General features: G+C 44.4%; 2 protein-coding genes across 2 annotated transcripts in view; one reads left to right on the top strand and one right to left on the bottom strand.

Annotated features, from left to right (window-relative positions):
• The window catches only part of LOC311145895 (CDK-activating kinase assembly factor MAT1-like), a 70977-nt gene extending 50532 nt beyond the window's left edge, over positions 1 to 20445 (bottom strand). The window contains exons 1-2 of the mRNA XM_084182263.1: positions 20299 to 20445; positions 7017 to 7145 (exon numbers count right to left, since the gene is read on the bottom strand). Coding sequence (XP_084038389.1) covers positions 7017 to 7145; positions 20299 to 20376 — 207 coding nt within the window. The 5' untranslated portion in view covers positions 20377 to 20445. The remainder of the gene's footprint in view (positions 1 to 7016; positions 7146 to 20298) is intronic.
• A 998-nt stretch (positions 20446 to 21443) lies between these two features.
• Positions 21444 to 27627, top strand: LOC311145403 (homeobox protein SIX4-like; the record flags this gene model as incomplete). The annotated part of the gene is made up of 3 exons (XM_084181631.1): positions 21444 to 22171; positions 25328 to 26013; positions 26993 to 27627. The coding sequence occupies 3 exons, from the start codon at positions 21444 to 21446 to the stop codon at positions 27625 to 27627; spliced, it is 2049 nt and encodes a 682-aa protein (XP_084037757.1).
• Between the last annotated feature and the right edge of the window lie 204 nt (positions 27628 to 27831).

Genomic DNA, 27831 nt, shown 5'->3' with positions numbered 1-27831 from the left:
CACAAGTTTAAAGACCCCTGCACACACTTGGGAGCAAAGACTTAGGCGAGTGTATGAAAGCGAAATAATACATCTGAGCAATGGTTAAGTGAAGCAGCAAGAGGAAAAATTAGAGGAATGAGAGAAGAAAAACAAAATGAGAGAAGAAAAAAAAATAATCTGTGTGAGCTGTGTGGTGCATCTGTAGCCTAGTACATCCCCAGTAGAACAGGTTGAGCCAGTCTGCCAGACAGAGCTTGGCCTGCAATGAGGAGCATGACTACCTAACAGAGGTCATTGTAGAGGACAGCATACTACCAAGGAAAACAAGCCTGCGCAAACATGCACCGAATGTGTGTGTGTGTACATGCACACTAAGGCCTTTGGATTCCATTCCCTGAGAGTAGAGTGGAGTCAAGCCAAAGAGGACCCTGGGTATTTTAGTAAGGTACACATCTGTGTTTAGGGATAAACTTTCCACCCTCAATTGCCTGAGAGTGAGTGCGTGTGTGTGTGTATTGGGTTTGTGTGTGTGTGTTTGTGTCGCTCTTGCTCCCTCTCTTGCTCTCTCATTAGGAGCACGTCAGCCTCGTCAGGTATGTCAGCTGCTCTGCGGGCCGTATTTCACCCGTGGCGGTGGGACGTTTTATTTCAGATGCCGCTGAAAGCTGGACCAAGGTGGAGAGATTCTCTAACGGTCAACCGCAAGCAAACATGGCAGATTGTGGCAGCTGTGGCCAACCCCCCCCCCCCCCCCCACCCCACCCCACACACACACAGACAAAAAAAAGGTACAACGCTCAACAGACATCTACTTCCATGAACCATTGGATAATTGAAGTCTAAAGTCATTCAACTCAACCAATGTTCAAAGTTTTGTAAACAAGCTTGGCTATGACATAATGTTGTGTTAGACTATAACTATCAGTTAGACTACAACACAAAGAGGAGAGAGACATCACCAATAGCTAGTTTTAGCATGGAAGGGTTACCTCCCCCACATCCAATTCCTTTTGAGTGGATGTCTACTTTAAAAAAGAGAACATGCTTCACTTTGGTCTTCAAAGGATGTTTGCCAAGGCTGGGCAATATGTGTGTGTGCAACCTACATGGATATGTGTGTTTGAGAGATAAAGGCAGGCTGGGAGAGTGTCTCTTTATTTAGTGGAGTGCTACAAAGTGTGGGATTACCCAGACTGATTCTGGACCATTCCTGGGACAAGACCAGACCCATCCCCACTGCCTCGCAGCAGAAGCCCAGTCGCACCTGGACCCAGAGTGAGTACGTTATCTAACCATCCCTTAACCTTCGACTAATCATTATTTTTTAGGACCCCTTAAGGTATCCAAAAAAAATTAAAAAGTATTTTGCCTTACTGCTATTAGCCCATAGAAATGCATTGAATAACAGCTTCATACATGGTTAAACAGAGTAAAAAATATATATCAAAAGGAAGTTTGTTCTGAAGTGCTATATTTGAGAGATAAGTAAGATCAGGAAACAATTATTATTATATCTTTTTTGCAAAATTCTCTCCACCAACAAGAGGGGTTTGAACAGTTTGTGTCATGAACAGTGCTTGTGCCCATAGAAATAGACATGGCACGCGGGGGGGGACAGGATGTTCCCCAATGCTGGAAGGGGGGCCTCGAATGAAAAAGTTTGTGAACCCCTGGTCTACAGCAGTGTGTCAGTACTGGCAGTATCCAGTTCATTCACTAACGGCATGTACGAGTTCGTGAGACTCACCTTTCCATAGAGGGGTCATATTAGTGTGTAGCCCAAACTGTTCGGACACTATAGACAGAAGTTGGCTGTACCGACTTCAGATCAGTCCCATTACACTTGTGGGAGTCGTAGGACAAAATGGAAAACAACATTCGTGAGAGTCTCATCTTTCCATAGAGTGGTCAATAGTTTGTAGGCCTAACCGTTTGGATGTTACAGACTTTTTCGTGAGAAAACAGATTTTTGGGATGTATCATGGTCTGACTAACACCGCTCTAACTCTGCCACCTTTCACCGATAATGCGGAAGGGCGACATCAGCGGATGCGGTGAATTGAGACGCAGCCCATGCAATGTTTTTTTTTCTCAACCTTAAACTGACAGATTTCTATGGGGATTTTTTTATTATGCTAATTAGACTACCGCGGGGGCATGGATATCGACTCCAGGGTGTTAACAGTTCCACATACACTTTCAGAAGCATCCTATTGAAACTGAAGACACTCACTCTCCGTCTTACACACACCTCCAGGATTATCAGGGCATCCAGGTTGGAGGCTACCTCTCCACTGCTGCTAAATCACAGGCGAGCAGCATGGCTCAGATGTCTCCCCAGTACAGACCGTAAACACCATGACAGAAGTACACACACCGCGTTAGCTCGCCATGCTTTAAATAAAGACAAAGCACCAGGAGGTGGAGGGTGGTATCCTCACAGGCTTCAGGCTGTTCACGTTCCACAGCCCAAAACAGATAGATGTCATCCCCCACTGACAGATCACCTTAAATACTGTTGAAGTAATATGGCTATAGGTTCATCTGCCTCACATAAAGCCCATTCTTGTGGGAAGCTGCTATAGTCCAACAAGTGGGATGGAGGCAAAAGGAATGGCAAATCAGTCTGGCTGCACAACCGATTGGCAAACATACTGCAAATTGAGAAATCATGTGACTAAACAAAGATAAATGATATAAAGAATTATAGTAAAAAGCTTTGGAGCACCTTAAATAAAATTTTGGGCAAAAAGGCAAACTCAGCTCCATCATTCATTGAATCAGATGGCTCATTCATCACAAAACCCACTGATATTGCCAATTACTTCAATTATATTTTCATTGGCAAGATTAGCAAACTTAGGCATGACATGCCAGCAACAAACGCTGACATCCAAGTATAACTGATAAAATTATGAAAGACAAGCATTGTAATTTTGCATTACGTAAAGTGAGTGTGGAAGAGGTGAAAATATTATTGTTGTCTATCAACAATGACCAGCCACCGGGATCTGACAACTTGGATGGAAAATTACTGAGGATAATAGTGGACGGTATTGCCACTCCTATTTGCCAGATCTTCAATCTAAGCCTACTAGAAAGTGTGTTCCCTCAGGCCTGGAAGGAAGCTAAAGTAATTCCGCTACCCAAGAATAGTAAAGCCCCCTTTACTGGCTCAAATGGCCGACCAATCAGCCTGTTACCAACCCTTAGTAAATCAAAATATATTTGAGATTTGAGATTCTTCAAATAGCCACTCTTTGCCTTGATGACAGCTTTGCACACTCTTGGCTTTCTCTCAACCAGCTTCATGAGGTAGTCACCTGGAATGCATTTCAATTAACAGGTGTGCCTTCTTTATGCATTTGAGCCAATCAGTTGTGTTTTGACAAGGTATACAGAATATAGCCCTATTTGGTAAAAGACCAAGTCCATATTATGGCAAGAACAGCTCAAATACCCAAAGAGAAACGACAGTCCATCATTGCTTTAAGACATGAAGGTCAGTCAATCCGGAACATTTCAAGAACTTTGAAAGTTTCTTCAAATAAAGTCGCAAAAACCATCAAGCGCTATGAGGAAACTGGCTCTCATGAGGACCGCCACAGGAATGGAAGACCCAGAGTTACCTCTGCTGCAGAGGATAAGTTCATTAGAGTTACCAGCCTCAGAAATTGCAGCCCAAATAAATGCTTCACAGAGTTCAAGTAACAGACATCGCAACATCAACTGTTCAGAGGGGACTGTGTGAATCAGGCATTCATGGTCGAATTGCTGCAAAGAAACCACTAAAGGACATCAATAATAAGAAGAGATTTGCTTGGGCCAAGAAACACGAGCAATGGACATTAGACTGGTGGAAATGTGTCCTTTGGTCTGGAGTCCAAATTGGAGATTTTTGGTTCAAACTGCCGTGTCTTTGTGAGACGCGTGTGTATTTCCCACCGTAAAGCATGGAGGAGGTGTTATGGTGTGGGGGTGCTTTGCTGGTGACACTGTCAGTGATTTATTTTGAATTCAAGGCACACTTAACCAGCATGGCTACCACAGCATTCTGCAGCGATACGCCATCTCATCTGGTTTGGGCTTAGTGGGACTATAATTTGTTTTCAACAGGACAATGACCCAACACACTACCCAACTCCTTCAAGACTGTTAGAAAAGCAATCCACTTTTTTGGTTACTACATGATTCCATATGTGTTATTTCATAGTTTTGATGTCTTCACTATTATTCTACAATGTAGAAAATAGTAAAAAAAATAAAAATAAAAAAAAGATTTGAATGAGTAGGTGTTCTAAAGCTTTTGACCGGTAGTGTATGTGTAATGGCTTTACACCCCCTGCTATGTTGTGGATAAAGAGTTACCTGTCTAACAGAACACAGAGGGTGTTCTTTAATGGAAGCCTCTACAACATAATCAGGAATTCCCCAGGGCAGCTGTCTAGGCCCCTTACTTTTTTCAATCTTTACTAATGGCATGCCACTGGCTTTGAGTAAAGCCTAAATATTTCTAAAACTAAAACCATTGTATTTGGGACAAATCATTCACTAAACCCCAATTAAACCTTGTAGAAAATAATGTGGAAATTCAGCAAGTTGAGGTGACTAAACTGCTTGGAGTAACCCTGGATTGTAAACTGTCATGGTCAAAAGATGTTGATACAACAGTAGCTAAGATGGGGAGAAGTCTGTACGTAATAAAACGCTGCTCTGCCTGAAAATTACAATTGGCTCATAACAGGGCAGCATAGCTGGCCCTTAAATGTACACAGAGAGCTAACATGAATAATATGCACATAAATCTCCCATGGCTCAAAGTGGAGGAGAGATTGACTTCATCACTACTTGTTTTTCTAAGAAGTGTTGACATGCTGAATGCACCGAGGTGTCTGTTTAAACTACTAGCACACAGCTCGGACACCCATGCATACCCCACAAGACATGCCACAAGAGGTTTCTTCACAATTCCCAAGTCAAGAACCGACTTTGGGAGGCGCACAGTACTACGTAGAGCCATGGCTACATGGAACTCCATTCCACATCAGGTAACTGATGCAAGCAGTAGAATCAGATTTAAATAACAGATACAAATATGGAACAGCTGGGAGTGTGAAGAGACACACACAGGCACACGCATACACGTACTTTGTATTGTAGATATGTGGTAGTAGAGTAGTGACCTGAGGGAACACACTTAATGTGATATGAAAAGTCTTATGAAATTATATTTTATGTAATATTTTAAAATTGTATATAACTGCCTTAATGTTGCTGGACCCCAGGAAGAGTAGCTGCTGCCTTGGCAGAAGCTAATGGGGTTCCTTAATAAATGCAAATACCTCGGCCTGCCTGCGGAGTCTTCTGTGGGGCCAAACCCCGAGCTTCCAAACCCCCAGAGGAGACGAGACATGACCATGGAGGCGCTGCAGTCGTTTCACCTTTCACCTCCTTCATTCTCTCCATCTTTCTCTAAGTCTGCTTCCATGTCCAGGACATGACAGTTAAGAGGAGAGAGAAGCACCCTTGATACAACCCTTCATACAGCCTATTATTGATTAATGGAAAGATTATTCTCAGATGGGAAAATTAATGTTTTTCTCTCCCTTTCGCTCTCTGAAATGACAGCAACACGACTCCATCTTCTCTCATTTGAATCGTACCTCAACAGGACACCACAAACAAAATAAATAAAACTAAATAACTGAACTAAATAAGCCGGCGTTCTGCAGGAATCAACCGCGCCATCTTGAAACGCCACCAAGTCAAACAGAAGTTAGTCTTCTGGACTCTGAGGTGAGGGGAAAGAAAAACCACACTGAAGCCCAACTGAAGCCTTGCGGTGTCCAGACACGCCTGGCAACTGCTCTACCCCACCCGAGCCAGAGGGAGGAGGAGAAAAGTGAGGAAAAACAGCCAGAGTCAGAGCCAAGAGCAACAGCATCCTACAACCCTTTCTCCATCAGCAAGTTCGACTTCATGCTGCATATCCAGTCAGTTACAGAGAACCACATCCTCCTCCATGTGAAGCCAGCCATAGTGGAGCAGCTCTTTCCCCCATTGGTGGATGAAGAATGGGTGGTGGTCGTGTCTTTGGGTTTAAATGGATATCAAATACACTCATGGTACAACTACATTGACCAGAGGATCACCCATGCCAGCTAGGCTGATGAGATGGAATAAAAGGTTTTTCACCAATGTAATGTATAGGAATGAGTGAGTGTGTGGAGAAAGACCACTGGAGAGAGAGACTTCTCCACTGTCATGGAGTTGAGACTAGGTGAGCACTGAGCAGAGATTTCTTCCCACGCACCGTTGCACCCTGGGAAGACCGCCACGCTTCTCATAGGGGCTGGAGGAGAAGAAGGCAGGGGATGGGACGGTGATGGAATCGCTTTATCTCATCACGGTAAAATGAAAATAAACGACTGCGGAGGAAAACGAAGCAGTTGCCAAATGGAAGAAGTCCTTAACAGACACCCTGAATAACACAAAGCTGACAGCTCAACAAAACGCAGAGCCAGAGCCCTCATTCGGTCTCTCTGAGGGCTGCAGGTAGGAATGTGATGACATTACAGAGGAGTTGAGGGCTTGTTCTCACACCAGGCAGAGAACCTCGATAAGGGAATGGACACAATACACTGCAGCAACAACCTCCTTTAGGGGCTCCCCAACCATTAGCATCAAGCTAATCTAAACTGACCACCACTGTAATATGCCAACAATGAATTAGCATTGACCTAAAGGGCATAGTGTGTGCCCCATTAAGCTAACCTGCATTGGGCTCTGTGTAAGGAAGTTAACCATGCGTTACCATTGAGTGAAGTCACGTAGGCAGAGTATTCGTATGAGCTCATCGTGCTTTAACGTTAAGCTAGACTAGGCCGACTCAGGGTGCATGCTGGACATTCACTAGCATGTCTGTGTGAGCTAGCCTGTTTGGATGTTGTTTGCATGCCAACTATGTGGTAGGCTTAATCCGGCCTGCACAGTCAGGACAGTCAGTGTGTTTGTATGTGGCGTGCAGTACTCACTATAGGGATGCCGGTGGAGAAGATGGTGGTTTTGACCACCTGTTTCTGCTTCTCAATCTGGGTCTCCAGCTGGGCGGCCCGGTCCTTGTGTTCGGCCAGCAGGATGGTGGCAGGGACATGAGAGCGCTCCTGGAGGGGAACATCCAAATACAGGTATGAGGTAAGTAATCATATTTCCGTGTGTGTGTGTGTGTGTGTGTGTGTGTGTGTGTGTGTGTGTGTGTGTGTGTGTGTGTGTGTGTGTGTGTGTATATATATATATATATATATATATATATATATATATATATATATATATATATATATATATATATATATATATATATATATATATATATATATATATATATATATATATATATATATATATATATATATATATATATATAGTGCATTCGGGAAAGTATTCAGAACCGTTGACCTTTTCCACATTTTGTTACGTTACAGCCTTATTCTAAAATTGATTAAATTAATGTTTTCCCTCAATCTACACACAATACCCCATAATGACAAAGCGAAAACATGTTTTTAAAAATGTTTGCAAAAATAATATGTAAATAAGGTATTTCTTATTTATTTGTAAGTATTCAGACCCTTTGCTATGAGACTTGAAATTGAGCTCAAGTGCATCCTCTTTCCATTGATCATCCTTGAGATGTTTCTACAACTTCATTTGAGTCCACCTGTGGTAAATTCAATTGATTGGACATGATTTGGAAAGGCACACACAACTGTCTATATAAGGTCCCACAGTTGACAGTGCATGTCAGATCAAAAACCAAGCCGAGGTCGAAGGAATTGTCCGTAGAGCTCCGAGACACGATTGTGTCGAGGCACAGATATGGGGAAGTGTACCAAAGAATTCCTGCAGCATTGAAGCTCCCCAAGAACACAGTGGCCTTGATCATTCTTAAAATAGAAGAAGTTTGGAACCTCCAAGACTCTTCCTAGAGCTGGCCTTCCGGCCAAACTGAGCAATCGGGGGAGAAGGGCCTTGGTCAGGAAGGTGACCAAGAACATGATGGTCAATCTGACAGAGCTCCAGAGTTTCTCTGTGGAGATGGGAGAACCTTCCAGAAGGACAACCATCTCTGCAGCACTCAACCAATCAGACCTTTATGATAGAGTGGCCAGACAGAAGCCACTCAGTAAAAGGCACATGACAGCCCACTAAAGGACTCGGACCATGAGAAACAAGATTCTCTGGTCTGATGAAACCAAGATTGAACTCCTTGGCCTGAATGCCAAGCGTCACGTCTGGAGGAAACCTGGCACCATGCCTACGGTGAAGCATGGCGGTGGCAGCATCATGCTGTGGGGATGTTTTTCAGCGGCAGGGACTGGGAGACTAGTCAGGATCGAGGGGAAGATGAACGGAGCAAAGTTCAGAGAGATCCATGATGAAAACCTGCTCCAGAGTGCTCAGGACCTCAGACTGGGAGTGAAGGTTCACCTTCCAACAGGACAACGACCCTAAGAACACAGTCAAGACAACGCAGTGGCTTCGGGACAAGTCTCGGAATGTCCTTGAGTGGCACAGCCAGAGCCCGGACTTGAACCTGATCAAACATCTCTGGAGAGACCTGAAAATAGCTGTGCAGCGACGCTCCCCGATGCTGCCAAAGGTGCTTCAACAAAGTACTGAGTAAAGGGTCTGAATACTTATGTAAACGTGATATTTCAGTTTTTTATTTTTAATACATTTGCTAAAATTTCTGAAAACCTGTTTTTGCTTTGTCATTATGGGGTATTGTGTGTAGATTGATGGGGGGGGGGGACTATTTAATCCATTTTAGAATAAGGCTGTAACGTAACAGAATGTGGAAAAAGTCAAGGGGTCTGAATACTTTCCGAATGCACTGTATGTTCAACAACCACTGAATTATGATAAAGCAAAAAACGGATTTACGCCAAGTAAAAGATGGGGAGGTGCTTCGAAGACTGGTACATGTAATGAGATGTGGAACTTGGGAACCTCAGAGTTCAAAATATCAATCACACACTCATCCCTATAACTGCACAAATAACAAATCAAGGTGGTTCAAGGCTAGTCATCAGATTATTGATGCAAGCCATGTTAAAAACCCTGGTGGTATGATGTTTTATCAAGTACACTGCACCGTCTTCCCCTCCATTAAGCGAAGGTTGAAAATTGCAATTTCTCCAGTGGAGTGTTGCCAAGCTTATAGGTCTGAAATGCACGCCATCCATGGAGGGAGCAGGACGTTATTGTCGGGGTGGACGGGCAGTGGGCACAGAGCTGGGAGTGTTTTCATCACCAGGCAGAAAGGAAGGTGTGGAGCAGAACAATGTACAGCTGGAGGTGATCTGCTGATGGCTCCTTATCAGGATCTATTGCAAACACTATCAGTCTATTTGATCATTGATACACTATATATACACACACAAGGGAATGTGGACACCCCTTCAAATTAGTGGATTCGGCTATTTCAGCCACATCCGTTGCTGACAGGTGTATAAAAATCGAGCACACCGCCATGCAATCTCCATAGACAAACACTGGCAGTGGAATAGCCTTACTGAAGAGCTCAGTGACTTTCAACGTGGCACCGTCATAGGATGCCACCTTTCCAACAAGTTAGTTGCCCTGCTAGAGCTGCCCCGGTCAAATGTAAGTGCTGTTATTGTGAAGTGGAAACGTCTAGAAGCAACAACGGCTCAGCTGCGAAGTGGTAGGCCACACAAGCTCACAGAACGGGATCGCCGAGTGCTGAAGCGCGTAAAAATTGTCTGTCCTCGGTTGCAACGCTCACTACCGAGTTCCAAACTGCCTGCGGAAGCAACATCAGCACAATAACTATTAGTCGGAAGCTTCATGAAATGGGTTTCCATGGCCGAGCAGCCGCACACAAGCCTAAGATCACCATGCCCAATGCCAAGCGTCGGCTGGAGTGGTGTAAAGCTCGCCACCATTGGACTCTGGAGCAGTGGAAACGCGTTCCCTGAAGTGATGATTCAAGCTTCACCATCTGGCAGTCTGACAAACGAATCTGGGTTTGGCGGATGCCAGGAAAACGCTACCTCGCCGAATGCATAGTGCCAACAGTAAAGTTTGGTGGAGGAGGAATAATGGTCTGGGGCTGTTTTTCATGGTTCGGGCTAAGTCCCTTAGTTCCAGTGATGGGAAATCTTAACGCTACAGCATCCAATGACATTCTAGAAGATTCTGTGCTTCCAACTTTGTGGCAACAATGTGGGGAAGGCCCATTCCTGTTTCAGCATGACAATGCCCCCGTGCACAAAGCGAGGTCCATCCAGAAATGGTTTGTCGAGATCGGTGTGGAAGAACTTGACTGGCCTGCACATAGCCTTGACCTCAACCCTATAGAACACCTTTGGGATGAATTGGAATGCCAACTGCTAGCCAGGCCTAATCGCCCAAAATCAGTGCCCAACCTCATTAATGCTCTTGTGGCTGAATGGAAGCAAGTCCATTCAGCAAGTCCAAGGCCTCCTGTAGCTCAGTTGGTAGAGCATGGCGCTTGCAACACCAGGGTTGTGGGTTCGATTCCCATGGGGGGCCAGTATGAAAAATGTATGCACTCACTAACTGTAAGTCGCTCTGGATAAGAGCGTCTGCTAAAAATGACTAAAAAATTAAAAAGTCCCTGCAGCAATGTTCCAACATCTAGTGTAATGCCTTCCCAGAAGAGTGGAGGCTGTTATAGCAGCAAAGGAGGGACAAACTCCATATTAATGCCTATGATTTTGGAATGAGATGTTCGACGAGCAGGTGTCCACATACTTTTGGTCAAGTAGTGTATATCTCTTTGTGTGTGTGTGTGTGTGTGTGAGGCCGAAGAGATTTCTACTGTAAATGCCAAAGCACAGGAGCGTGTCCCTGGGGTCTTACTGCTCATCTCCCAACAGACAACAGAGGCCCAGTGTTTAAACAAACAAACAGCTCAACCTGCTATCTGTGACAGCTCTTTACCAGGCTGCTCTACAGGGACAATGACTTCTAAAGCCTGCAGCTAAACACAATGCCAGGAGCCAGGAGACTTGCCAGGAGTTGTAATAAGCTCTTAATGAGCCTAGTCATTGGCTCATCTTATATATCCTGGTTGTTCTTCCTCTACGTGTGTCACCAGATTGTTCTATAACTTACCATTTGTTCCCGTTGGCCTATGTGGCAATGTGTGTTTATTAGTGTGACTGTATGTGGTGTGTGTCTGTGTACATGTCTAGGTGTCTCACCAGTTTATCTAGTAGAGCCCGTTTGCTCTTCCTCTTGGCCTGTACAGTGACGGAAAAAAAGTATTTGATCCCCTGCTGATTTTGTACGTTTGCCCACTGACAAAGACATGATCAGTCTATCATTTTAATGGTAGGTTTATTTGAACAGTGAGAGACAGAATAACAACAAAAAAATCCAGAAAAACGCATGGCAAAAATGTTATAAATTGATTTGCATTTTAATGAGGGAAATAAGTATTTGACCCCTCTGCAAAACATGACTTAGTACTTGGTGGCAAAACCCTTGTTGGCAATCACAGAGGTCAGACGTTTCTTGTAGTTGGCCACCAGGTTTGCACACATCTCAGGAGGGATTTTGTCCCTCCTCTTTGCAGATCTTCTCCAAGTCATTAAGGTTTCGAGGCTGACATTTGGCAACTCGAACCTTCAGCTCCCTCCACAGATTTTCTATGGGATTAAGGTCTGGAGACTGGCTAGGCCACTCCAGGACCTTAATGTGCTTCTTCTTGAGCCACTCCTTTGTTGCCTTGGCTGTGTGTTTTGGGTCATTGTCATGCTGGAATACCCATCCACGACCCATTTTCAATGCCCTGGCTGAGGGAAGGAGGTTCTCACCCAAGATTTGACGGTACATGGCCCCGTCCATCGTCCCTTTGATGCGGTGAAGTTGTCCTGTCCCCTTAGCAGAAAAACACCCCCAAAGCATAATGTTTCCACCTCCATGTTTGACGGTGGGGATGGTGTTCTTGGGGTCAAAGGCAGCATTCCTCCTCCTCCAAACACGGCGAGTTGAGTTGATGCCAAAGAGCTCGATTTTGGTCTCATCTGAAAACAACACTTTCACCCAGTTCTCCTCTGAATCATTCAGATGTTCATTGGCAAACTTCAGACGCCATGTATATGTGCTTTCTTGAGCAGGGGGACCTTGCGGGCGCTGCAGGATTTCAGTCCTTCACGACGTAGTGGGTATCCAATTGTTTTCTTGGTGACTATGGTCCCAGCTGCCTTGAGATCATTGACAAGATCCTCCCGTGTAGTTCTGGGCTGATTCCTCACCGTTCTCATGATCATTGCAACTCCACGAGGTGAGATCTTGCATGGAGCTCCAGGCCGAGGGAGATTGACAGTTATTTTGTGTTTCTTCCATTTGTGAATAATCGCACCAACTGTTGTCACCTTCTCACCAAGCTGCTTGGCGATGGTCTTGTAGCCCATTCCAGCTTTGTGTAGGTCTACAATCTTGTCCCTGACATCCTTGGAGAGCTCTTTGGTCTTGGCCATGGTGGAGAGTTTGGAATCTGATTGATTGATTGCTTCTGTGGACAGGTGTCTTTTATACAGGTAACAAACTGAGATTAGGAGCACTCCCTTTAAGAGTGTGCTCCTAATCTCAGCTCGTTACCTGTATAAAAAGACACCTGGGAGCCAGAAATCTTTCTGATTGAGAGGGGGTGAAATACTTATTTCCCTCATTAAAATGCAAATCAATTTATAACATTTTTGACATGCGTTTTTCTGGATTTTTGTTGTTGTTATTCTGTCTCTCACTGTTCAAATAAACCTACCATTAAAATTATAGACTGATCATTTCTATGTCAGTGGGCAAACGTACAAAATCAGCAGGGGATCAAATACTTTTTTCCCTCACTGTAGCGGTCTCTGTGCCTCTTGCAGTCTCCAGCCTGCGATGCTTATTTCCCTAATGCTCCAACAACAGCAGCTCCTCCAACTCCTCCTGCTCTCGCGTCTGCTGGAGAGAGAGAGAGAGAGAGAGAGAGAATAATCCATATAATAATAATAAAGAATATGCCATTTAGCAGACGCTTTTATCTAAAGCGACTTACAGTCATGTGTGCATACATTTTTGTATGGGTGGTCCCGGGAATTGAACCCACTACCCTGGCGTTACAAGCGCCGTGCTCTACCAATTGAGCTACAGAGGACCACATATCCATATCCTAGTAGACAGAGTATTGCAGGAGGAGACAGATGGTGAGAGAGGGAGCTAGACCATGTAATACAACAGAATAATGCATAAGCGATGAGTTTCATCAGGCAAAGCAGAGTGAGTCCGTGTGGGGTTACAGGTACCCACCAGCTTGCCCTTGTTCTTCTGGATGATGTCTCTATTCGCTCTCTGGTACGCCTCCATGATCTGTTTGGTGCCCTCCACCTCTAGGTTGATGGTCAGGTTATAGACTGGAGAGGAGAGAGCAGGGCAGCCCTCCATCAACACACTAGCATGGACTTCACTTCAAATCTAGGGCTGATACTTGAAATCGGAACAACCTAAAGTATGATGTTGCAAAGCATCGGACTCTAGATAATTCATTGTGTTTTACATGTATAAGTAAGGTTGAATGTTTCAATTCAAGGGCTTGCCATTGTATCGCTCTAAAAGTAATAAGCCATGTTTCTGATGATGTAAGCATAGGTGACCATAGGAGAGGTCTAACCCATTGTCACAGTGCAAACACAATCTGACAGAAATCTCTGAGAGCTGGCACAGAGACTGGTGGGTCTCTGACCCTGGCTGGCACTGACGCCTGTAAAACTTCAACATCCAGAGCCAAGGCCAGAGACAGTTCAATGCACTAAGACCAGGCTGCATCTCCCCCTCTATCTCGCCATCTCTCCTGAGTCCACAGCCTCCTCTCACCGATCTCCTCCACTTGTTCCAAGTAGTCATTGTATTCTCTCAGGCTGGAGAAGTCAAAGTCTCTCTTGTTGTAACTGATAATTTTTTTTAGAAAAAAATAGTTTATATACTGTAATTATCAGGCCTAATACTTGTTTGCACACATTACATTGAAATAGCAGGGCTAAAGAAAGAAAGATGAGGGATGGACAGAACGGGAGGGGCTGAGGCAGATGTAAGGCAGGAAAAGAGCCTTCCTATTGGAGCAACCCCTGGGGGGTCATTGTCTACAAAACAAACAGCATAATGACAAAAGCAGCTTAAGGAGAGGGAGGAGTGGGCTGAACACAAACACAGAGACACACCCTTCTCCCCTGTGCCCCTCACTCACACCTTGAGCACCTTCTTGCGGATCTCCACCTCCTTGTCGACGGCTGGGTCTTCGAAGAGCTGCATGTGGAAGTTACTCTTCCTCAGGGGCGTGCCACACTGCACACAGGTCCCCGAGCCACGCACAAACAGCATATCCACACAGCTCTCACATCTGAGGAGACCGACACACGAATGTGTCAAACACACACAGCTTTACAGAAGAAAAAACTTTTTCTATGGAGCAAGCATGTCAAAATCTATTACCTTTGTGCATGTCTAATGCACTTTCCCTTAGCAATGGCCTGGTGGTATATTTCCATTTTACATAATATGTATGCGAGTTATCAGCCCCACAACAGGTGATAATGGCCATCTTATATTACCTTAATGTAATAGTTCAGACGGTAGGAATCATGAATGGAATGTTGATTAACCCTCAACCTTCACACAGACAATGAATCTGACACTCCTGCCAAAGAGTGTCTGTCTGCACTGGAAATGTATTTTTTCTAATATCATTTCAAAAGGAACTCAAACAGTCAGCGTGCCACGCTGCACACAATAGAAAAATCCAGTTCAGCAAAGTACTCACAGCTTCTCATCACTAAACTATTTCAAATTCCACTGATGCTGAAGTTCTCCGAGAGGCTCTGGCTTCTTTCAACATTGTCAGGATCGTAATAATTTGTTATGACCTTGAAAGTGCTCTAACAATTGGCCTAATATTAATGAGATCCCCAAAAAGACAAAACAGTTACGGTAAATTAGAGATAAATATTTCATTATAAACTGCATCGATTAAGGAAGGCTAACCACAGGACTACATTAGACATCTCATCATGTCTCAGTGTTCCTTTATTGGTCTGGTTTAATAACTCTTACTGCATAGAGGTGTTCCCTTCCCTCATTGGCCAACACAGAGCTGTTCTAGGAAATTGTTGCATGACACACAAATCCCATCATCAAATGTCAATTTCCACCAATAGGAAAACATTCCAATGCAGAGGGTCCTTCCTCAAGCCATCCCAACAACACGGCCATAACAACCACCAGAGCCACCTTCGGGCCGAGCAACATTTACTCATCAATCACACCTTTAAGCAGGTAGGCGTTTACCCATCAATCACACTCAAGTGAGGAGTGGACCCTAAAGACAATGGAAAAGGCCTTAAATCTTCCCTAAATAGGCAGCAGGAGGGGCGGGCAGGGGGGAGGCTGGATAAACGTTTGCACAGACACTTTTAATTAAGTCTCTGTGGAGCTTTATTCCACTGGAATTCACCTTCTGTAGGCGTCCTGCTCTTAGCTGGCCACCTTCAGAAGCAAGCCCCAACATCTGGTTTCCAAATGGCCACATCTGGGGTGACTACAACCATTTTAACCCCAAAACATAGCCAAAATGTAGTTGTTTTTTCAATGTGATAATATTTTTGTAGAAAATGTTATGTTTCCAAAGTCGCATTTCTTTCAAACCCTTTTCAGAACTTGAGTCCTTTAGGCCTAAGGCAGTAAACCTTTATCACCTCATCAGCAGGATTCTAAAGGAAAAAGCAGTTATGGGAGAAACTGCAGAGCTACTGGACTTTACCTGTTTACATATCAGATATGCGTAAAACAAAGCAAACCTGCCAAAAGATCATTAATACCAACACACCCTCTAGTATAGAAAAAAGCTCACAAAACATTAGCAAATTGGCCTAGTGTTCAACAATTGCTGGATTTAGCACAAAACAACATAAATTAAACAAAACGATCCTGTACGTGGTTGGTCCCCAGGACCATGAGAGAGCCCCCTGTTCAAGTGCAGCCCAGTAGGGGCAGATGTTCACTGTGGCCCCAGGCTACAGGAGATGTATATGCCTAGCCATATGGAGGTAAAAGGGGGGTTTGCTGCTTGTTTCCACAGACCCACAAAGAGCCCATTCATCAGGTAGGGCCAGGAGTGGGGCGTAGCTTGCCCCCTGTTCCATAAATGGACCACACAACAGACCCACTACAGGGGAAATCCTGTGTAATTCTAGGGCAAAGAGATTAAGCTATGAGAAGATTGGAGGGAGAAGACTGTCAAAGTGAACTTGCCATCTTCAGGCTAGCTCCTCTCAGAAGAGCCATTTGTTTAGGACCCTTTCTCTTATTGTCAAATCAAATCCATTTTTATTGTCACATGCTTCGTAAACAACAGGTGTAGACCAACAGTGAAATGCTTACTTATGGGCCGTTCCCAACAATGCAGAGAGAAAAATACATAGAAAACACAAGGAATAAATACACAATGTTTAACGATAGATTTTTTGACAGGGGGTGCAGGATATTTTTTTGCCTAATTTAGATACGTTTCTGCTTATAATTTCCGACATTTTGTTCGGCTATTTGTTAGTCAACTTATCTATAATTAGTAGCTTCTCTTCTGTCATTATGTTACCCTAGAAGACTAAATAAACTCTTGCTCTCCAGAATAACGCCTTAAATCGATAGAATGAATGCTTCAATCTTGTTGACATCGGAAAAGTTCTCCGTCATCTCTGCTTCTTTTGCAGAGCGAAGACATTTAGGGACCGGGGAGAAAATGCAATAAGTCAACAACAAAAAAATGGGAACGATTTTCTGTGCTAAATTTCCAAAGGACATCCGTTTGACTGGTTGTAATGAAATAGAAAGCTGTGAAAACGACCCAACATGTTTCTGATAAGATTTCAGTTTGGCTTGGATGTATATTTTATGTGGTTGAAATAGTATTAGCTTTTATGATGCTGATAAAGATAGCATTCGCATTCTCTTAAGATGCTGTTCCTGAGTCAAAATGTACATTTGGTGTATAATTTTACTGCAAGAAATGCTTAATTCTGCAGGAGTTAATATAAAGACTATGTGAGAGGTTATACACCTACAGTCAGTGTCCATATTTCAGTTTCCATTTAACCCATCTGAACAGTAGGCTACAGTTCCCTTGACGTGCCATTGGCCTATTTGAAGTCCCCGTCTTGTGACTGTTGAATTTGTATAGCGTCTCACAATCATCACACATAACATAGGCACTCCAATCATCCTCTTTTACCACTACACCAAATCTTTCCCAAACATTACTTTTCTATCTGGCCCTCCCTTCTCTGAAATTGTTCTTTTTGCCTCAGTGGATCGATGTTAACTTTTTCTGCCCATTCCCAAAAGCATTTGGCAATTGGCGTGTAGGCTATTTGGCGAGTGTAAAGTTAGGCCCTAAAGCTTAGACTTACGCACTAATGCCAGATAGCCTAAAAATAATTAAAGAAAAACCTCAATGTAGCCTATAGATATACACTGAGTGTACAAAACATTAGGAACACCTTCCTAATATTGAGTTGCACCCCCTTTTGCCCTCAGAACAGCCTCAATTCATCGGGGCATGGACTCTACAAGGTGTTGAAAGCATTGCACAGGGATGCTGGCCCATGTTGACGTCAATGCTTCCCACAGTTGTGTCAAGTTTGTTGGATATCCTTTGGGTGGTGGACCATTCTTGATACACACGGGAAACTGTTGAGCATAATAAATAAAAATAAACTGTTCACTCAGCATAAATTGCACAAGAATGATACATTATGGATTTATTAATGTATTGTTTTCCCTTTATTCAACCCGACTGCCGCCCACCTGCCCTTCATCCACACAATATTTTGTGGATATAAGCGCGGGGACTGCAGGTTATGAGTCAACCCATATATCACTAATACACAGGGTGACAGAATTGGTCAAGAGCCCGTAAAACAGCTGCTATCCACTGCAGCACCATCTTTCAGATTGTGCCTTTCTCCTGCTGCTGGGCATATGGGCCTCATAGACTATACGGTAATATGTCCAGCATCATCCACATGATTTCTCTAGCATACGCCATCTTTCCCTCAGTCTCTTCCTCTCTCCCAGGGTTGTTCTCACTGCAGCAGAATGGTGAGCGAGCCCTGCACCCCCCAATCCTCCCTCTCACCTGTCCTGCTCAGAGCTCATATCTCTCCCATCTGCAGCTGTCAGCAAGTCAGGAGGGAGGTAAACAGGGGCCTGGCACAGCAAAAACAACCCCCTCCCCCTCAGCAACCCCAAGGGCCAGTGACATTGCCTCCCTCCCTCCTCCTCCTCTCCCTCCCTCCCTCCTATACACTAGTGAAGGTAGGAGCAATGCAGCCACATAGGGGCTGGTTCACCCGTTTCTCCCATGAAGCCCTCTCCATGCTCTAGACTCCATGCTCTAGACTCCATGCTCTAGACTCCATGCTCTAGACTCCATGCTCTAGACTCCCACACAAGCAGCTGTGGTGCCTGGGCCCAGACAGGAGATCCCTTTGTGTAGTAATCACCTGGCCATCGAACACTGCTAACCTGCTGTGATGCCCCATTCCTGCTTGTGACACCTAAAAAACGTGCAGAGCCACAGCCAGAAAACACTGGGACACTTGATTGGCTCTTTAACTAATGGGAAGAGGAATGTCATAAATTACAAGGTACATCATCAAGCATGGGAAAGAGTAAAATTTCCAAAATGAGTTTTTTCGGATAAACTACATCGCTCTGCCCTCTAAAGGGTAGGTGACTGACAAGACACACAAGAACCTAGCCTCCACCTGCAGAGGTGTCCCTGTCACTCCTTCCTTGATCTGTACCTACCCAACCTAATATCCCTGGCCCACCGGCATCTGTGCTGTGCACTGTGCCCGTCACCAAATGCCAAAGGACACAGGCCCTGCGCCATCGTGCGTAGGTAATAAATAACAGAAGGCCACTGGCCACGGGGACAGTAAATGTGCCACTGTGGGGTTTAAATTTAGATGCAGGGTGGAGTGGTTCCATATCGCGCGCGGGACGGCCTAGACTGGATGGCTTCACAGCGTTGACAGCTGTCAGCAAGAGTCTCTCCCCATTGCAGATAAGACCTTGCCACAGCTTGACCAACTGACAGTCAGACCAACGGACAGGCAGGAAGGCAGATAGACAGACAGGTTAGGTAAACAGGTGGGCAGGATATTTTTGTTTCTAGAATTCCATTCAAATAAGCCTATAGACAGTGTGTTGACTATGATAAAATCAAATCTCACTTTTGTCAAGTTTAGGCTTATCTCTGGTGACAGATCGGATTGGTTCTGGGTTCCGAGATTGTGGAAATATTCTGCATGAACATCATCACACCAAACCTTGAAATCAAAAAGTAGTCAAATAACCAGCAGTCGGGACAGTCAAAAGACAATGTCCCAATATGTGTGGTTGCAGTTTCCTAGCAGCACCCTGATGATCTGGTAAACAGCTCTGAAGAGCACCAGCAAGGTGACCGGAGCTAGGGAAGGGCGATCCTCTAAATTGCTTTATTGCAAAGTTATTTAAATTTTCTCCCAGTGTGACCCTGCGTCCAGACAGAACAGAAGCTCTGAGTTATGAGTGGGCTGACCTGATGACGAAGCACAGCCACATCCTGATGGTACGGTCAATAAACATACAGGGTCGAACATATGCTCCAGCAGACACCAGCATTTTCCTCAAGCTTCACTGTCACTGCATAACAACACCCATAAAATCAACCTGTCTCCTCTCCATCACGGAGACTGGGCAGATGTCTGGGCTTACAAAACAGGGGGAATTTTGGGAACAGCTTTATTGCAATCTTTTTTTCTGTTACTTCCAAAGAGACTGAGGCACTACATCAACCAGAATTGATATATGGGCACAGTTTCCGTATCACATTTTCTTGTAATCAAAATAAACAACAAGCCAGCGTTGTTTATTAAAAAATAAACGTGTGCATACTGTACAGCTTGTAAACAAGACACGCTGAGACAAAGGGACGTGTTTATGTTGCAGATAGAAAGAAAAGAAAACAAGCAAACATGAATGTTGACATCACGCACCAAAAGGTAATAGCTCCTCACTTTCAGCTTAACTAACGTTACAGAAGTACTAGCTAACATTACAGTTTATTTTCTATTTCTTGTTGTAGTTGTCTGGCTAAATAATATATATGTATTCATCTAACGGTTTGAAAACATGCAGCTAATAGCTAGGAAGGCTAGCTAGTCATCATGAATGGATACTCACAGCGTGTGGCCACAAACATTCACCATTAGTTTCAGGGACAGATTCCTGTATTGTGTTGTCTTGCATCTCAGACACCATTGGTCGTCTAGCTCTACAAAGCACAGAAAATGAATGTCAACAATGAACTAGCAAGTTATTCATCCTTCTTAACAGTTCACGCAAGTGGTAAAATGTGTCACATTTAAATAGTCCCGATGAGAACGTCGGTGGTAAGATTGGTTCCTAGTTAATGGTCCCTCTAAGCGCAACGCACTAAGTGGACAAATGCGCAATAGTGATAAATCTTGTTATTGTCAAATGTAAGATTACGAAAACAAGAATAAACATACACACACACGAACTTTTCAGCGTTCCACAATGCTTAGGCTTATTTCGTTTTTTTAAACTGAAATTATGCATTTTCATTTGATAGCCTGTTAGATAATTTATTCGAAAACATGAGACACTCACTACAATAATCAGCAAAAAACATTGTTAATAATAATAGCCTAATGATAATAGGTATTTGCATCATCTATATATTATTGTTGCATTATGATAATCAAATAGCCTATCAGTTCATTACCATTAACTGAGCTAACGCATAAGGAACTTTCATCAGTTTGCTTTTTTATATTAATCGAAGTTGGAGTTGAATGCATAATGTAGGCCATACAGAGTAGGCTACTGTACGCTATTTCATCTCACCAAGTATTTATTTTAGCTAAAAGGGCAGTTCATTATCGCAGAGCTCAGTTGGTACAATCAAAAAATAACATGCCATAATGCAGACAATATGGATAGTATTTTCTGCTGCCATATCAAAATCCCAAACACATTCACCTTGTACAGGTAAGCCTCTGAAATACTGTACGTCATGTTTGAGGGACAGCTGCAAACCAAACATTCCTCTCTGGGTCGAGGTCGCTCCTCCCTGGCGGAGCCCTTCGTAGCCAATCGGGTGGCTATCCTGCAGACAGACCCCAATGCCCCTTTCTTGCTACAGTTCCCGCAGAGTAAAAGTCACGTTGGAACGAAAGGGGAGCGCTATCCCCTTACAGCTGCTGCCAGATATTCGATCGCGTTCGCATGGCGAGAGGGTAACCTGATCGGCTGAAGGCTTGCCGGAACCAGGGAGGAGTGACTTACCAGGAAAGGCTTGAAAAATGTCTTCTTCTTCAGGAGAAGTCACAATTTCAAATGACATCCAGAAGGAAAATGTGAAGACAGACAGGCGAGAGTGTATCAAGCTTCTTGCGCTGGATACCGCGGAGTTGTCTATGGAGCGCGCAACTTCGAACACTGATGCGGTCCACAGTGAACTTCTGGTGAGCGCGACTTCTTCGCTGGCATTCTCCCCGGAGCAAGTGGCGTGCGTCTGCGAGGCTCTGCAGCAGGGAGGCAATGTGGACCGGTTGGCCAGGTTTTTATGGTCCTTACCACAGAGTGATTTGCTACGCGGTAACGAAAGCATCCTGAAAGCCCAAGCTCTTGTCGCTTTTCATCAGGCTCGGTACCAGGAGCTCTACAGTATTTTGGAGAACCACAGCTTCAGTCCGTCCAACCACTCCTCGCTGCAAGACCTATGGTACAAGGCACGGTACACCGAGGCAGAGAAAGCGCGTGGGAGACCCCTGGGCGCCGTGGATAAATATCGCCTGCGGAGAAAGTACCCACTCCCCCGGACTATCTGGGACGGGGAAGAGACAGTATACTGCTTCAAAGAGAGGTCCCGCAACGCGCTGAAGGATCTATACAAGCAGAATAGATACCCCTCTCCAGCCGAGAAAAGAAACCTCGCTAAAATCACGGGACTCTCCTTGACACAGGTCAGCAACTGGTTCAAAAACAGGAGACAGAGGGACAGAAACCCGTCCGAAGCACAATCAAAAAGGTGAGAAATAACAAATAAATGATCAGTTGATTGCTTGATTTTACGCAAATGGAACAGTGTGCGTAATGGGACATTTAAATTGTAAATTCATTACCAGGAATAATTTTTGAGATTATTGCTGGCAAGGTCGAGCTGGCTTTCCTTGTATCATACACATGACTGCCTCTGGCTATTGCATGGAAATCGCCCATATAGCTTGGTGTGTGAGTTAACAACGTAAATAATTAACATTAGATAGAGTAATTCCGAAACAAAAAAAGTGTGCCAAGTAGCATACACGCCGCTAATGTTTTGAAATATGAGGCTGTTGCCATCCAGATCGGGTTTCATTTGCGTGTTCAGGCACTAAGAGCATGGATACCAGTCCAACATTAGCCTGCTCTATTCCGAACATAACTTTTATAGTCTAAATGGTGTTATAATGGTGTTATAAATAAGTTGTTTTATAGACTTAGCCTATAAGTATGAAATTATTAAATAGTCTCCTGACAGAGAGAGAGAGAGAGAGTGTGTGTGTGTGTGTGTGTGTTCAAAACCAACTGAATACCTCACCTGTGTGTGTTCAAAACCAACTGAATACCTCACCACATAAATCACTTTGGCTATTTCCTTTTCCTTTTAAGCCGAGAGGAATCAGAAAACCTCCCTTCAGCGTTTCGTTTGAAAATCCCCCACCCCCAGGCAGGCAGATATATTCCCTTCTTTTTATGTTTTCTTCTCTGTGAACAAAGCTCGCGCGCACCTGGTGGAGGCGACTTCTTTCTTTCTATCTCTCGCTCTTTCTCTCTCTCTCTCTTTCTCTCTCTCTCTCTCTCTCCATCTCTCTCTCTCTCTCTGTCGCACACACACATACACATACGCATACGCAAATGCACGCACACACTTCCCGAAAGATGATCTCATAGGCATTTTTGCTTGAAGGACGTGTTTTGTGTTTGTAATCCAGTTCATTCGAATATGTGGAGGCCAATAATTATATTGCCAATGACTGAAAATGATTGTCCTTTCAGTGACAAAATAAGTGATTATAAGCCAGTTATTACGTTAATTTATGCAGAAGAGGAATAAGCTACCCTTCTTCAATAACTGGCTTGCAGGCCTCAGGACGATGAAGCAGAAGTTTCTCAGAGTCAATGAGGCTCTTTATTTCAGAGAGCGAGTCTTTTTTTGTAGGGAGGGAAATGCAGCTGTTTCAGTCACTCACTCATGATGAAAAATACAATTGGAAATGGCATTGTTCGATTTCTTAATATTTTCCTGACATTGTAAAACTTAAAAAGTGAAGTTATGCAAACAAAAAAAAATCAACAAAACCATATGCCAATCACCACCAAATTACAAATAAAGGTATTTGACCATTTGTGTTGTCACGCTGCGACCGCTGACATTTGTCACCCTGGAATGTAATTGCACCAAATGGTAGGCCCACTGTTGGTCGTATTGTCGTATAAGCCTACTATAGGTCCTGAAGCAGTATAAATAAAGGAGGGCTATAATCCAATTTATTCTCCATGGGATAAAACTTTTGGTAGTCACGACAGCTCTTTGAAGCCATGTTTGTGAGATCTCCATGGATCACCTCTGTAGTTGTGCCCACAAAGATCCTATAAAATTATATTTGTACTTTTGTGGTTGTATCACTATTTCTATAGGCTAAGACAGTTGATGTATGGATTAAGTTGCATTGACAAGTCAGCCATATTTCTTAGTATGCAAATAATAACGTGTTTTCCAATATGTTCAAATCAAAATCAAATCAATTTTTATTTGTCACATGCTTCGTAAACATCAGGTGTAGACTAACAGTGAAATGCTTACTTATGGCCTTTCCCAACAATGTAGAGAGAAAAATAGAAAAATAATAGAAAAATAATAACACAAGGAATAAATACACAATGAGTAACTTGGCTATATACACGGGGTACCAGTACTGAGTTGATGTATAGGGGTACGAGGTAATTGCGGTAGACATGTACATATATGTAGGGGTAAAGTGACTAGGCAACAGGCTAGATAATAAGCAGTAGCAGCAGCATATGTGATGAGTCAAAAGAGTTAGTGCAAAAGGGGATCAATGCAGATAGTCCACGTAGCTATTTGGTTAACTACACTGAACAAAAATATAAGCACAACATGTAAATTGTTGGTCCCATGTTTCATGAGCTGAAATAAAAGATCCCAGAAACCTTCCATACACAAAGGAAGCTAATTTCTCTCAAATTTTGTGCACAAATTTGTTTACATCCCTGTTAGTGAGGAGTATTTATGTGTGTAATAAAGCCCTTTTGTGGGGAAAAACTCATTCTGATTGGCTGGGCCTGGCTCCGCAATGGGTCGGCCTGGCTCCCAAGGCTGCACCCCTGCCCAGTCATGTGAAATCCATAGATTAGGGCCTAATTAATTTATTTCAATTGACTGATTTACTTATATGAACTGTAACTCAGTAAAATCTTTGAAATTGTTGCATGTTGCGTTTATATTTTTGTTCAGTATATTTAGCAGTCTTATGGCTTGTGGGTAGAAGCTGTTCAGGGTCCTATTGGTTCCAGACTTGGTGCATCGGTACTGCTTGCCGTGCGGTAGCAGAGAGAATAGTCTATGACTTGGGTGGCTGGAGTCCTTGACCATTTTTAGGGCCTTCCTCTGACACCGCCTAGTATAGAGGTCCTAGATGGCAGGGAGCTTGGCCCCAGTGATGTACTGGGCCGCACGCACTACCCTCTGTAGCCTTCTGTTTACAGGCAATGACAGTTTATTCCTTGGTAGTGAGTGATGCAATATTTGATTAATTTATGCAATGTTTACCTCCCAACATACACACACACGCACATACTACCACTGAGTGAGAAACACACACGCACACACACTTTCTCAACATTCTCACAGGTCTGTCTATGATTATTTCGGTTTCAAAATGTGTCTTTCTCACTCACTCACTCTGTCAGTAGTAAGACTCCACCTCTGCGCTCACAAATGACAGCAACATACTGTAAGTCAAACTAGTAGGACAACTTACTTCTCTGACCTCTATTCTGCCTCACACAATTCTATCATTAAAGTCTACCAAAAGTGTAGAGGAGGACATATTTCATTCAGACAGTCCCTGAGCTCCTTTCTATATCTCACTTTCCCTTCTCTCTGGCTTTTTTTCCACAGTGAATCTGATGGCAACCACAGCACAGAGGATGAGTCTAGTAAAGGACAGGAGGAGCTCTCTCCATGCCCCATCTCCAATTCATCTGACGGGACGATGACCCATGGGGCCCTCCCCCTGCAGACAGGGTCTCTGGACAGTGGGTTGGTCATTCAACAGATTGGGGACATCAAGATGCCCCCTGGATCCAGCAGTGGGGTGCTCTTCAACGGGAACCTAGTGACCAGTAACCCCTCCACTGTCTTCCATAACGGTGGCTCGTCTTACCTCCAGGCCCCCAGCAACATCCTGTTCAACGGGCTCAACCTGGGCGTCCAGCCCCTGGCCTTCAACTCCCTGCGGCCCTCTGGGGGGGTCTTGATGGGGGGCTCTGGTATGGACATACAGATGCAGGCAGGCCAGGAGAAGGGGTTGGGTGGCTCCAGTGTGGACTACTCCTCCTACTCTGGCTGTGTGAACGGGGCAGAGGTGAAACTGGAGGGGGTTAACAGCATGGCAGCTCAAAATGGCGGCTCGTCCGTCCTCACGTTCAGCTCATCCTCAGGGGCGCTCCAGCTGGGCGGTTACAGTCAGGTCCATGTGCACAGCAGCATATCCGACGGCAATGGGGCATCTCTGCTCAACAGCAATGTGGGTCTTCCTCCTCTGCAGCTCCCCTCTGGCTCCTCCTCCTCAGCACTCTCACAAGGTGGGTTGACTTTAACTGGTTGTCAGTTCTGTGTCAGCTACATTGAAAACTGAAAATCCACATTGAAGTTTTGTCGATAACAGTTTCAGAGGTATTGGTGAGAAATAATGATTGTTTCGAGTATTTTAGGATTTAATGTCTTCTTCATTGCTAATGAAAGAGAAATTATCTGTGCATTTACAAGAATATGGTGGTAGTTGACCCTAACCTTTCAAATATACCAAATATTGCAACCAAACTCCTTTCTTCTTCAATAAAATGAATGAATCCTGGATTGAAATAGCAATGGGTGTAGTCATCAGCTCTGTTATGCGTTCAATATGTCTAAGCTACCTTAGCATTTGGCCTTCCTGACTTTGGGTCTGAGCCCAGAGGCTTGTTACTGCACTGCAGTGAGTTGGGGCTAGATGCAAAGGCCAGACACACATACACACACACACACTCCATTATCTTGTGTGGCGATATATGGTGGTCCTGGAAAATTATAGAGATGAATAGAACACAGGTTCTGAGTCATCATCACTGCACACTCCTGACCTCAGGGGGAGAGAGGAGGAGAATCTGTTTCAGACAATCACAGGGCTGAAAAACGTACTAACGAGGAGAGAGTCATTACAGCACTTACTTTGACAAAAAGCAGAGACCTCATACCAGGACAACAGAAAAGTCAAATGGAAAGAAAAAAAGCCTTTTCGTTGGCCCATAGCAGGCTTTTACATCAATACAACTCTCCTGGGTTCCACAGGGTCAGCTTCAAAAACCAGAAGGTGTGAGAGAGACACAGCAGAGATTTCAGATGGATTTCTGCTGTAAGTTAAGAACATACAGCAACAGTACAGTAAGAGTGAAGCCAGAGATTTGGAGGACTATGTTAGTTGAGTCGAGCAGGAGTGGGTTATAGTGGTTCAGAGATAAGGGTATAAAGTACTGTTTGTAAGGTGTATAAGATGTATAATGACCTGTCATTTGATTATCCCAGGTACAATCCAAGTGAACAATGTAGCAGTCAGTTCTTCCAGTGAGGACTCCTACCACCACCAGCACCATCAGGACAAGCTGGCCATGGCCTCCATGCATCCCAGCACGGTTCTCTACAGCATGGGCAATGCTGGACAGACTTCCATCAAGAAGGAGCCCCTGGAGGGAGGTGGCGGCGGTGGGGTGTACTCTTACCACCATGGCCTTCACCTGGACCCCAGTGGTCAGCTCAGCTACTCCTCAGCCCCCCTAAACTCAGAGGAGGTCCCCTCCAGCCAGGGCCCCCCCCCCTCCTCTGACGTAACCACGGTCAGCTCCTCCAGTCCAGAGCCTGAGGTCTACACCACCCTCACCGTCAGCACCCCTCTGATGGCCCAAACAGACCCGAACGGCCACCTCCTCCAGTCTGGGGAGTACCTCAGAGGCCACAACCCACAGCCTGTCCCCTCCTCACACCTCCTGGGCCCTGGCATGAACAACAACTACATGTCTGTGTCTGAGAATAAGGTGGACGCTAGTGGCGATGGGGTGAATGAGATGGTGCGTGTCATGTGTGGGGAGATGGAGCCGGGGGAGGAGAAGGAGCTGGCCAAATTACAGACAGTGCAGATGGACGAGGATATGGCTGACCTTTAACCTGTAACCTATGACCTTTCATAAGCACTCATATCTGCCCAAGCAGTGATGTGGTGAATCTTTTTACATTTTTGTGTGTTTTTTTACCATTCATTTTCTCTAAGTGTTAAATTATTTGCTAATGTTGTGTTCATTTTACCTTACAATGCACTCTATTCAGATACAAACCCCTTGGATTGGCACCATGAAGTCATCCTAATTCAT

Source organism: Coregonus lavaretus, assembly GCF_964263955.1.
Source record: "Coregonus lavaretus genome assembly, chromosome: 18".
NCBI lineage: Eukaryota > Metazoa > Chordata > Actinopteri > Salmoniformes > Salmonidae > Coregonus > Coregonus lavaretus.
The sequence above is the reverse complement of the archived record's forward strand: the minus strand, read 5'-3'. Positions and strand labels throughout refer to the sequence as shown.